This window comes from Erithacus rubecula (genome assembly GCF_903797595.1).
Source record: "Erithacus rubecula genome assembly, chromosome: 26".
NCBI lineage: Eukaryota > Metazoa > Chordata > Aves > Passeriformes > Muscicapidae > Erithacus > Erithacus rubecula.
In genome coordinates this window covers 4,106,503-4,119,884 of record NC_136678.1, presented here as the reverse complement: position 1 = coordinate 4,119,884, position 13,382 = coordinate 4,106,503, and the positions used below count along the sequence as shown (strand labels likewise).

Below are 13,382 nucleotides of genomic sequence, written 5' to 3'. Positions count from 1 at the left end.
CTGCTGCTGCCGGGGCAGCTCAGAACTGGGGAGCTGATTTCTGGGTGAGGGACCCCAAAATGTGAGCACGACCCTCTAAAAATGAAATAAGTGTAGCATGAATTGAAGAAAATTCTGAAAAAATTAGGTAAATGTAGCATGAATTGAGGAAATCCCAAAATAAAATAAGTGTAGAAGGAATTGAGGAAATCCCAAAATGAAATAAGTGTAGAAGGAATTGAGGAAATCCCAAAATGAAATAAATGTAGCAGGAATTGAGGAAAAAGCCCTCCCAGAGCCAGGGGATCCAGGTTTATGGCCAGGATGGGATGGATTTGGGATTAAAATCCTGGATTAACCTGGGATCCCAAGGGAGATCCTGGTTTTTAGGATTTACTGACAATCTTTAGTTTGAAATCCTGAATTCCCTGGGTTCCTGTCTCCAGAGGGATCCTGGATTTTAGGATTTACAGACAATTTCTGGATAGAAATCCTGAATTCCACAGATTCCTCTTTCCAGGGGGATTCTGGCTTTTAGGATCCACAGACAATTTTGGGATTGAAATTCTGGATTCCCCAGGTTCTTCTCTCCAGGAGGATCCTGATTTTCAGGATTTACAGACAATTTGGGGATAGAAATTCTGGATTCCTCTGGGTTGATCCTGGTTTTTAGGATCCACAGATTATTCTGGGATAGAAATCCCAGATTCCCCAGGCTCCTCTCTCCAGGAGGATCCTGGATTTTAGGATTTACAGATAATTTTGGGATAGAAATCCCAGATTCCCCAGGAGGATCCTGAATTTTAGGATTTACAGACAATTTTGGGATAGAAATCCCAGATTCCCCAGGAGGATCCTGGATTTTAGGATTTACAGATAATTTTGGGATAGAAATCCCAGATTCCCCAGGAGGATCCTGGATTTTAGGATTTACAGATAATTTTGGGATAGAAATCCCAGATTGCCCAGGCTCCGCTCTCCAGGAGGATCCTGGATTTTAGGATTTACAATTTTGGGATAGAAATCCCAGATTCCCCAGGAGGATCCTGGATTTTAGGATTTACAGACAATTTTGGGATAGAAATCCCACACTCCCCAGGCTCCTCTCTCCAGGAGGATTCTCAATTTTAGGATTTACAGATAATTTTGGGATAGAAATCCCAGATTGCCCAGGCTCCTCTCTCCAGGATGATCCTGGATTTTAGGATTTACAGACAATTTTGGGATAGAAATCCCAGATTCCCCAGGCTCCTCTCTCCAGGAGGATCTTGGTTTTTAGGATTCTCAGATAATTTTGGGATAGAAATCCCAGATTCCCGAGGCTCCTCTCTCCAGGAGGATCCTGGATTTTAGGATTTACAGATAATTTTGGGATAGAAATCCCAGATTCCCCAGGCTCCTCTCTCCAGGAGGATCCTGGATTTTAGGATTTACAGATAATTTTGGGATAGAAATCCCAGATTCCCCAGGCTCCTCTCTCCAGGAGGATCCTGGATTTTAGGATTTACAGACAATTTTGGGATAGAAATCCCAGATTCCCCAGGAGGATCCTGGATTTTAGAATTTACAGACAATTTTGGGATAGAAATCCCAGATTCCCCAGGCTCCTCTCTCCAGGAGGATTCTCAATTTTAGGATTTACAGACAATTTTGGGATAGAAATCCCAGATTCCCCAGGCTCCTCTCTCCAGGAGGATCCTGGATTTTAGGATTTACAGACAATTTTGGGATAGAAATCCCAGATTCCCCAGGCTCCTCTCTCCAGGGGGATCCCAGGAAGGAGCTGGAGGCCCGGGCAGCTCTGCTGGCTCTGATCTCCTCTCCATGACCAAACCCATTTTATGCAACACCCAAATCTCTGATCACACCCTGAGTCATCTCCTGGAACCACAAACTGCCCTGCCTGGATGGGGAAAAAAATAAAAATAAACCCCAACAGAAACCCAGCAGAGGGAAACAAACCCCAAATCCAACAGGTGGCTTTGCTGCTCTTTTTATTTTTATTTTTTTTTTTTCTCCCCAAGAGTTTTTCCAAGCATTTCACACCCCCCAAATTCCCTGAGGAGGGAATTTTGTGCATCCCAAAAAAAAGCCTGGATTAAAAAAAATGCTGATCTCAGCCCAGGTATCAGCAGAGAGATGATGAGGAAATTAAAAATAGCAGCTGAGTCAGCAGGGAGGGCTCACTGCTGTTTTTATCCCAGCTGGGACCATCCCAAATTTCATCAAATGGCTGGGAATGGGTCAGGGAGGATGGAATGAGGAGCCAGGCTGGAGCTGGGAGGGCAGAAAGAGGAAAAAAAAGGAGGAAAAAGAAGGAAAAAGTTCCTGCAGCTGCAGCTTTTGCAGCCCAGGTGACTCCAGGTGTGACTGCACAGGTGAGCCCTGCCCCCCCCTAAAGATTGCACAAGAAAATTTGGGGTGTGGTCGTGGAATTAATGAAGGGTTGGGCACAGGAAATAAATTAAAAATTAAAAAAAAAAAGGGAGGAGAGGTTGTGAGTCAGCACAGAAATCCATCCATGGGTTGTTTGAGGGTTTGGTGATCTCCAGGGTCCCTGCAGGGAGCCTGGCAGGTGAAATTCTGAATTTAAACCTTCCTAAATTCTGTGGAAAATGAGATTTGGGGTGAAAATATAAGGATAAAGTCCTTAAAGGGAGTTTGGTGGTAAAAGGAATGGCTGCAGGTGAATTAAACCATCCTGAATCCCATAAAAAGAGAATTTTGGGTTAAAATAACACAAGGTCAAGGTGCTTAAAGGGAGTTTGGTGGTAAAATAAATGATCACAGGTGAGTTAAATCCTCCCAAATTCCATAAAAACTCAATTTTGGACTCAAAACAAGCCCGAGGTGATTGAGCCAAGGCACTTAAAGGGAGTTTGGTGGTTCAGGGACTGATCACAAGTGAGTTAAATCCTCCTGAATTCCATAAAAATGGAATTTTGGGTTAAAATAACACAAGGTCAAGGTGCTTAAAGGAAGTTTGGTGGTAAAATAAATGATCACAGGTGAGTTAAACCCTCCTGAATCCCATAAAAACTGAATTTTTGGTCAAAATAACACAAGGTCAAGATCCTTAAAGGGAGTTTGGTGGTAAAAGGAATGGCTGCAGGTGAATAAAATCACCCTGAATCCCATAAAAATGGAATTTTGAGTAAAAATAAGCCCAAGCTGATTGAGCCAAGGCACTTGAAGGAAGTTTGGTGACAGAGGGAATGATCACAGGTGAGTTAAACCCTCCCAAATTCCATGAAAAAGGAGATAAGGGTGAAAATAACACAGGGTCAAAGTCTTTAAAGGAAGTTTGGTAGTAAAATAAATGATTACAGGTTAATCAAACCCTCCTGAATCCCATAAAAACTCAATTTTAGGTGAAAATAACACAAGGTCAAAGTCTTTAAAGGAAGTTTGGTGATACAGGGAATGATCACAGGTGAGTTAAACCCTCCCAAATTCCATAAAAACTGAATTTTGGACTCAAAACAAGCCCAAGGTGATTGAGCCAAGGCACTTAAAGGAAGTTTGGTAGTAAAATAAATGATCACAGGTGAATTTAATCCTCCTAAATTCCATAAAAAGAGAATTTTGGGTCAAAATAACACAAGGTCAAGATCCTTAAAGGAAGTTTGGTAGTAAAATAAATGATCACAGGTGAGTTAAACCCTCCTAAATTCCATAAAAATGGAATTTTGGGTGAAAATATAAGGTCAAGACCCTTTAGAGGGAATGGTAACAGGTGAATCAAACCCTCCTGAATCCCATAAAAACTTAATTTTTGGTCAAAATAACACAAGGTCAAGGTCCTTAAAGGAAGTTTGGTGGCAAAAGGAATGGTCACAGGTGAATAAAATCCTCCTAAATTCCATAAAAATGGAATTTTGGGTGAAAATAACACAAACCCAAAGTCTTTAAATGATGTTTGGTGGTTCAGGGACTGATCACAGGTGAATTAAATCCTCCTAAATTCCATAAAAACTCAATTTTGGGTCAAAATAACACAAGGTAGTAAAATAAATGATCACAGGTGAATTAAATCCTCCTAAATTCCATAAAAATGGAATTTTGGGTGAAAATAACACAAGGTCAAGATCCTTAAAGGAAGTTTGGTAGTAAAATAAATGATCACAGGTGAGTTAAACCCTCCTGAATTCCATAAAAATGGAATTTTGGGTGAAAATAACACAAGCCCAAAGTCTTTAAAGGAAGTTTGGTGGTACATAAACACAAAACCACGAATTGCATTTCCAGCCAAAAAATCAAAATATAAAAATAGAATAATAAAAAAAAAAAAAAAAAGTGGGTCCTGTTTAACAATCCAGCTTGATTAAAAAAAAATAAAATTTTATTCCAAAAAACCCCCCAGGAGTCTCTGCACCAAAATCATGAATTGCAGCATTTCCAGCCAAAAAAATCAAAATATAAAAATAGAATAAAAAAAAAATAAAACAGGTCTTGTTTAACAATCTAGTTTGGTTAAAAAATAATAATTAAAATTAAAATTAAATGATGATGGAAAGGTCTGAAAGATGCTGAAAATTGATATCACAGGATGGGGAGGAAAAAGGAAAAGAATTCAGAGTTTGTGTCATGGGATTGAAAAATAATAAAAAATCTGATTGGATTGGGGTGGTTTGGAAGCTTAATTAAAAAATGAAATGAAATATAAATAAAATAAAATGAAATAATTAATAAAATAAATGAAATTTAAATACAAAATTAAAATATAATAATTAATAAAATAAATGAAATTTAAATAAAATAAATAATTAATAAAATAAAGGAAATGAAATAAAATAATAAATAAAATAAATAAAATGAAAAAAAGAAAAATAAAATAAATGAAATGAAACAAAATAATAAATAAAATAAATGAAATAAAAAATAAAATAAATAGAATGAAATGGAACAAAATAAAAAAGAAAATAAATGAAAGAAAATACAATCAAACAATAAAAGAAAATAAATAAAATTAAAAAAGAAAAATAAAATAAATAAAATGAAATGAAAGAAAACAAAATAATAAGTAAAATAAAATGAAATAAAAAATAAAATAAATAGAATGAAATGGAATAAAATAAAAAATAAAATAAATAAAATAAAGGAAATAAAACAAAAAAATAAATAAATGAAATAAGATGAAATAAAATAATAAAATAAATAAAACAAAATCAAGCAAAATTAAAAATACATTTTAAAAATAAAAAATAAAATAAAACAAAACAAAATAAAATATAAAATAAAATAAAAAATAAAAGTAAAAATCAAACTCTGCACCCAGGGAAAAAAAAAAAAAAAAAAAATTCTGCTTTGCTGACGTGAGAAATTGGAGTGAAAAAAGGAAATGATGCAACTCTGATCTCCTCATGCACAAAAAACAACCTGACATAAAAAAAAAAACAAAATAAAATTTAAGAATCAAAGATGATTTTCCAGTTTTGATGGTTTGGAACTTGTAAAAAAAAATCAGAATTTTTTTAGATTTTTTTTTAATGGATTAAAAGAAAAAATTGGGAGTTTCCTTCCTGTCCCAGAGCACCCAAGAGGTGGAAATAAATTGAAATTTATTGCAGAAATATCTGAGAATTTGAATTATTATGGGTTGGGTGAGAATAATTCTGGTTTGGCCAGGTCAGGAAAAAGGGAAATTTCAGCTGAGAGAAAAAATCTGGGAAATTTTGCTCCAAACAAGCAACTTAAATCTTCAAAAAAAGCAAAAAAATTGGGATAATAACCCAGAAAAGATTCTTTCCCTGCAGCTAGGGGGAGTTTAAGGTTTTTAATCATCATTAAATTTGATATTTAAAGGCAAAATAATAAAAATAATTTGGGCAGAATCTCCCTGAGTGCAAAAGGAAAAAGGGGCAGAGCTGAGCAGGAATTTAAAATTATGTAAAAAAACCAAAAATATGGGACTCAAATCTCCTTTCCAAGGGTGGTTTTAAAAAATCAACATCAAGACCCCCAAAATACCTTAAAATCCCCCCCAGAACCCTCCAAAAAAATCCAAATTTGAGGAGAAAAAACAGCAAAAAAGAGGAAAAAAAGGAGACAGAGAGAGCAGGAAAAGTTGAGAATTCCCAATTTTGGTGACAACAAGGGTTGGAATGTCCCCTCAGTGCCACCCTGGGGACAATCCCTGAGCTGCCAAAGTGTCCCCAAAAGCCACCCAAGCCCTGAGGTGCCACCAAATCCTCAGAGAAGTGACAAAGTGACAACCCCAACATCCCACAAACCCCCCAAAATTCCCCCAAACCCCCCAAAATTCCCCCAAAGACCCCAAAATTTTTCCACCCAACCCCAAAATTTCTCCACCCAAACCCAAAATTTCTCCACCCAACCCCAAAATTTCTCCACCCAACCCCCAAAATCAACTTGACAATCAAAATAAAATAAAAATAAATAAGAAATCCACGAGTTTGAAACAGATTTAGAAAAGGCACCTGAGGCGCCGCCTCGGCTCAGGGGGCGACGCTCAAATTTTTAATTTTTAGATTTTTTTTTTTCTGCAGGTTTTGGTTTTTTAGTTTTGTTTTTTTTTTTTGACGAGGGGAATTTTTCTTTTTACTACAAAAAAAAAAAATATATATATATATATATATAAATAGCTCTTCATCTTAAAAATAAAATCCTCAGCTTGAGGTATTACAGTAACCTGTGTCTTGGCAGTGTAAGGACAGAGGAGGAGAAGATTTTTTTCCTTTGTTTTGTCGTGTTTTTTGGGGGAGTGGGTGTTATTTTTTTGGTTTTTTTGTTGTTTTTTTCAGCTGGACACAGTCATGATGTAATTTTTGGAAGGGCTGGCACCACCTAACATCATCTGCTTCTTGCAGCTGAGCATCCCTCCATAGGAACACCTGGAGCCCGCGGGGCAATTGGGATTTTTGGCAGCCTCGTAGAGGACGCAGATGGATCCATCATCCCCAATCCTGTAGGAAACCTCGAAGGGATCCACCCACAGGGTCAGCTGGCTGGGCAACATCTGGAACAGCTGGGGCAGGCTCAGTCCTGTCTGCCCTGCTGCCCTGCTGATGATGGGGTCCATGCCGTGGCTGATGCGCAGGCAGCGATAGCCCGAGCCCTTGGAGGGCTGCTCGGGGAACCAGTGGTGTCTGTAGTGCTCTGCAAAAAAAGGAAAAAAAGAAATGAGTAGGGGTAGTCCAGGAAAAATAGGGTTTAGGGTGTTTAGACCTGTTGAATTTGGGATTTAGGGTGTTTAAATCTGGTTAAATTTGGGGTTGGAATGGTAAATCTAAAGGAGCGGTTCTCAAGGAACCAGTGGTGTCTGTAGTGCTCTGGAAAAAAAGGAAAAAAAGAAATGAGTTGGGGTATTTCAGGTAAAATAGGGTTTAGGGTGTTTAGACCTGTTAAATTTGGGGTTTAGGGTGTTTAAATCTGGTTAAATTTGGGGTTGGAATGGTAAATCTAAAGGAGCGGTTCTCAGGGAACCAGTGGTGTCTGTAGTGCTCTGCAAAAAAGGAAAAAAAGAAATGAGTAAGGGTATTTCAGGTAAAATAGGGTTTAGGGACTTGAAACCCCATTAAATTTGGGGTTTAGGGTCTTAAGTCCCCATTAAATTTGGGGTTTGAATGGTAAATCTAAAGGAGCGGTTCTCAGGGAACCAGTGGTGTCTGTAGTGCTCTGGAAAAAAAGGAAAAAAAGAAATGAGTTGGGGTATTTCAGGTAAAATAGGGTTTAGGGTGTTTAGACCTGTTAAATTTGGGATTTAGGGTGTTTAAATCTGGTTAAATTTGGGGTTGGAATGGTAAATCTAAAGGAGCGGTTCTCGGGGAACCACTGGTGTCTGTAGTGCTCTGGAAAAAGGAGGGAGAAAAAAAAACATCAGTAGAGATATTCCAGGAAAAACAGGGTTTAGGGTGTTTAGACCCTGTTAAATTTGGGGTTTAGGGTCTTTAAACCCAGTTAGATTTGGGATTTAGGGTGTTTAAATCTGGTTAAATTTGGGGTTTGAATGGTAAATCTAAAGGAGCAGTTCTCAGGGAACCAGTGGTGTCTGTAGTGCTCTGGAAAAAAGGAAAAAAAGAAATGAGTAGGGGTAGTTCAAGAAAAATAGGGTTTAGGGTGTTTAGACCTGTTAAATTTGGGGTTTAGGGTCTTTAAACCCAGTTAGATTTGGGATTTAGGGTGTTTAAATCTGGTTAAATTTGGGGTTTGAATGGTAAATCTAAAGGAGCGGTTCTCAAGGAACCAGTGGTGTCTGTAGTGCTCTGCAAAAAAGGAAAAAAAAGAAATGAGTAGGGGTAGTTCAGGAAAAATAGGGTTTAGGGTGTTTAGACCTGTTAAATTTGGGGTTTAGGGTGTTTAAACCCAGTTAAATTTGGGATTTAGGGTGTTTAAATCTGGTTAAATTTGGGGTTGGAATGGTAAATCCTAAAGGAGCGGTTCTCGGGGAACCAGTGGTGTCTGTAGTGCTCTGCAAAAAAGGAAAAAAGAAATGAGTAAGGATATTTCAGGTAAAATAGGGTTTAGGGACTTGAAACCCCATTAAATTTGGGGTTTAGGGTCTTTAAACCCAGTTAAATTTGGGGTTTAGGGTGTTTAAATTCCATTAAATTTGGGGTTTGAAGGTTAAATCCTAAAGGAGTGGTTCTCGGGGAACCACTGGTGTCTGTAGTGCTCTGGAATAAAGGAGGGACAAAAAACATCAGTAGAGATATTCCATGGTTTAGGGACTTGAAGCCCTATTAAATTTGGGGTTTAGGGTGTTTAAACCCTGTTAAATTTGGGGTTTGAAGGCCAAATCCTACAGGACACCATTTGAAGGGTTTCTCAGAGTGTCTGTAGTTTTCTGGGAGGCAAAAGGGAAGAGCAGTGAGCAGGTAAATCCCATAAAGGGATTCCCAGCTGGAAGTGGAGTTTAGGGTCCTTAACCCCCATGAATTTGGGATTTAAAGGCCAAATCCCAAACAACACCTGGGCTGCACAAAAGAAAAGGGGCAGAGCACAGGAACAGGGTTAAAGTGTGCAGGAAGTTTTGTACCCAAGAGATGGGAGCCAAATCCCTTTTCCCATATCCCAAGGCTGCCCCACAGGCTCCTCCACCCCAAAATCCCCCACAGGACAGTGCCAGGGGCTGTGGGGTCGGGCTGGGGTAGATATGGTATCACTCACCCCAAAAGTGCCCCATCCCACAGCAGCACTGCCCCTTATCAGAGCCCGGGCACCCCTCGGGGGGCTGATAAGGGAATGGGGAGGGAGGGACCCCAAACACCCAGATCCTGTGGGGACAGCGGGGTGGGGCATGGCAGGGGATTGGGGTCAGGGGTGGGACCACTGGGATCCTCTGTGGGGTCAGGGGGCATCATTGGGATCCTCTGTGGGATCGCTGGGGCATCATTGGGATCCTCTGTGGGATCGCTGGGGCATCATTGGGATCCTCTGTGGGGTCAGGGGGCATCATTGGGATCCTCTGTGGGATCACTGGGATTGTCTGTGGGATCCTCTGTGGGATCACTGGGATCCCCTGTGGGAGCCTCTGTGGGATCACTGGGATTGTGGGATCACTGGGATCCCCTGTGGGGTCAGGGGGCATCATTGGGATCCTCTGTGGGATCACTGGGATTGTCTGTGGGATCACTGGGATCCCCTGTGGGAGCCTCTGTGGGATCACTGGGATCCCCTGTGGGATCCTCTGTGGGATCACTGGGATTGTCTGTGGGATCACTGGGATTGTCTGTGGGATCACTGGGATCCCCTGTGGGATCCTCTGTGGGATCCTGTGGGATCCTCTATGGGATCACCCGGCCCCAGAGCCAGGCAGGCACAGGGGGGTCCCACCGGTCCCCATGGGGTGGGGGGGACACCCGGACACACAAAGGGAACGAGAGGGGCACAGGGACAGCCCCGAGCCCAGGGGGGACACCAGGTCCTGGAAGGGACACGGGGAGCACCGAGCAGGGACCCAGGTCCTGGAAGGGACACAGGCAACACTCGGGAGGGGACACAGAAGGGGACACCAAGTCCCACCAGGGACACGGGGGCCACTCAGGAAGGGACACAAAGACCCGATACCAAGACGGGAGGGACAGCAGGTCCTGGAAGGCACACGGGGAACACTCGGCAGGGACAGCAGGTTCTGGACAGCACACGAAGCGGGGGGGGGACACGACAGCAGGTCCTGGAAGGCACACGGGGAGCACTCAAAAGGACCCCAAGTCCTGGAAGGCACACGGGGGGGACAGCAGGTCCTGGAAGGCAAACGGCAGGGGGGGGAACAGCAGGTCCTGGAAGGCACACGGGGGGTGGGGGGGCAGCAGGTCCTGGAAGGCACACGGCAGGGGGGGAACAGCAGGTCCTGGAAGGCACACGGGGGGGGTGGGGACAGCAGGTCCTGGAAGGCAAACGGCAGGGGGGAACAGCAGGTCCTGGAAGGCACACGGCGGTTGGGACAGCCGGTCCTGGAAGGCACACGGCGGTCACCCAGCAGGGTCCCCAGCGCGCTGCTGACCCCGAGCGCTCCATGACGGCTCCGAAGTCCCCAAACCCACCTGTGAGCGCCTCCCTCAGCGCCGCGCTGAACACCTGCAGCTGCTGCTCGCTGACGCGGCCGCGCGTCCGCAGCAGGCCGGACACGAAGCCCACGGCGGCGGCGATCTCGGGCGCCATGTCGGCGCGCGGGCCGCGGCGGTGGCTGTGGCGCTGGCTCATCCCGGGGGGACACCGGGGGACGCGGGCACGGCGGTGACACCGCGGGCTGGCGCGGCTCCGGGCTGCGCACGGCTCCGTGCGCGCGCTTATATACAGCGGATGGACGTGACGTCACGGCGCGGGCGCGGCGTTCTATTGGCTGTATGCAAATTAGGGAATGGAAATAGCGGGGGGGAAATGGAGCCTGAGCTCAGCGGTGACGTCACAGCGGGGGTGGGGGAGCGGGGGAGTGCGGGGTGACCGGGGGGGACTGGGACAGGGGGACACGGGATGGGGACAGGGAGACACAGGGACAGGGGGACACAGGGACAGGGGGACACGGGATGGGGATGGGGGGACACAGGGACAGGAGGACACGGGATGGGGACAGGGAGACACAGGGAGAGGGGGACACAGGGACAGGGGGACACGGGATGGGGACAGGGAGACACAGGGAGAGGGACGGGGGACACAGGGACAGGGAGAGAAGGACACAGGGACAGGGGGACGGGGATGGGAACAGGGGGACACAGAGATAGGGACGGGGGGACACAGGGACAGGGGGACACAGAAAAAGAGATCAGGGGACAGGGATAGGGACAGAGGGACAGGGACAGGGACAGGGACAGGGATAGGGGGGACCGGGATAGGGACAGGGGGACACAGGGATAGGGGGACAGGGGGACACAGGGATAGGGGGACAGGGCTAGGGGGGACGGGGATAGGGACAGGGGGACACAGGGACAGGGGACACAGGGAGAGGGATGGGGGGACAGGGACAGGAGTAGGAACAGGGGGACACAGGGACATAGGGGGACACGGGAACAGGGATAGAGGAACAGGGATAGAGGGACAGGGGGACACAGGGACAGTGATAAGGACGGGGACACAGGGGCAGGGGGACAGGGATAGAGAAACAGAGGGACAGGGACACAGAGACACAGGTACAAAGACATGAACACAGGGACAGAGGGGGACAGGGACACAGGGACGGGATACAGGGACACAGAGGGAACAGAAAGACACAGGGACAGGGACACAGGGATGGGACACAGGGACACGGAGGGACAGAGAGACACAAGGACAGAGACACGAACCCAGGGACAGAGGGACAGGGGAACGAGCACAGGGACAGGGACACAGGGACAGGGACACAGCGAGAGGGGAAGGGACCCTGACAGTGACCCAGTGCCACCCCCTGCCCTGGCAGGGACACCCCCATGGTCCCAGCTCATCCAGCCTGGCCTGGCACTGCCAGGCATGGGGCAGCCACCCCAGCAGGGAATTCCTTCCCAAAATCCAACCTAAACCTTCCCTGTCCCAATCTGAAACCATTCCTGTGTCTGTCCCTCCATCCCTCATCCCAAATCCCTCTCCAGCTCTCCTGGAGCTCTCTGAGCTCTCCCACCCAGAAACTTCCTCCAGCTGGGGGCTTTTCCCAGCAGCTTTTCCATCACCAAATGTCCCTCCCTGAGTCCCATCCACAGATCTGCAGGAGGGACAACTCCCCGAGTGTCCCGTGCAGCAGGTGAGGTGACAGTGCCATCCCCCCCTGCCTGAGGTGAGGGCTGAGATCCCCCAGCCCAAATCCAGGCTGGGGGAAGAGCAGGAGGTGGCTGCAGCCCCAGGGATGTGTCCCACCTGGGGAGGCAGGACAAGCCAAGGCAAGCAGGGATGGAGCAGCTGCCTGCAGAGGAGAAGCCCTGATGCTGTGGGAGATGAAGGAGCACCTGGAAGCCACCACAAGCCCTGAGCTGGCCCAGCTGGCCCAGCCACGCTGCCCAGAGCTGCTGCTGAAACTGGCCCCGAGCTAAGGAGCAGTGGGAGGCTGAGCTTTGATCACCATGAGAGAGTTGCTATCAAGGCAGGATGGGATCCTGGATGAATATTCCCTGGCAGAAATCATCCCAAGCCACTGTGCTGGGGGAGGACCCAAAGCCACAGCTCTGCTGTGATCCCAGGAAAACCTCCCATGGCTGGGGCCTCGTTTGGCACCTGGGATGAGCCAGGGCAGGGAAGGAGCTCAGAGCTCTCCCTGTGGCCATGCCCGGAGTTCTGGGGCTGCTGGCAGCACATCCCACCTCTCTGGGGCTCCCCCCGAGCCCCTCGGGGTCCTGTCCCACTGAAAAACCATCCTGGACTTGCTGATCCTTTGTTTGGGGTTCTGTGATCCTGCAAAACTCATCCTGGACTTGCTGATCCTTTGTTTGGGGTTCTGTGATCCTGCAAAACTCATCCTGGACTTGCTGATCCTTTGTTTGGGGTCCTGTCCCACTGAAAAACCATCCTGGACTTGCAGTTCCTTTGTTTGGGGTTCTGTGATCCTGCAAAACGCATCCTGGACTTGCTGATCCTTTGGGGTTCTGTGATCCTGCAAAACTCATCCTGGACTTGCAGATCCCTTGTTTGGTGTCCTGTCCCACTGAAAAATCCCCCTGGACTTGCAGATCCTTTGTTTGGGGTTCTGTCCCCCTGGAAAAATTGTCTGGACTTGCTGACCTTTTGGGGTTCTGTCCCCCTGGAAAAATCATTCTGGTCTTGCTGATCCTTTTTTTTGGGGTTCTGTCCTACTGCAAAGTCATTCTGGACTTGCTGACCCTTTGTTTGGGGTTCTGTGATCCTGCAAAAATCATCCTGGTCTTGCTGATTCTTTTTTTGGGGTTCTGTCCCATTGGAAAAATCATCCTGGACTTGCTGATCCTTTGTTTGGGGTTCTGTCCCCCTGGAAAAATCATCCTGGACCTGCTGATCCTTTTTTT

The 13,382-nt window shown here is 45.9% G+C and overlaps 1 protein-coding gene across 1 annotated transcript; it reads right to left on the bottom strand.

The window, feature by feature from the left end:
* Positions 1 to 6,704: 6,704 nt before the first annotated feature.
* BTG2 (BTG anti-proliferation factor 2) lies at positions 6,705 to 10,699 on the bottom strand. Its single transcript, XM_079327404.1, has 2 exons — positions 10,485 to 10,699; positions 6,705 to 7,098 (listed from the first exon to the last, which is right to left on the bottom strand). The coding sequence occupies exons 1-2, from the start codon at positions 10,642 to 10,644 to the stop codon at positions 6,740 to 6,742; spliced, it is 519 nt and encodes a 172-aa protein (XP_079183530.1). The 5' UTR covers positions 10,645 to 10,699; the 3' UTR covers positions 6,705 to 6,739.
* Between the last annotated feature and the right edge of the window lie 2,683 nt (positions 10,700 to 13,382).

Coding starts and splice junctions, on each gene's coding strand:
- BTG2 (XM_079327404.1), bottom strand. CDS start 10,644: ATGAGCCAGCGCCACAGCCACCGCCGCGGCCCGCGCGCCGACATGGCG. Junction 7,099..10,484: donor GCTGAGGGAGGCGCTCACAG/GTGGGTTTGGGG, acceptor CTTTTTTTGCAG/AGCACTACAGACACCACTGG.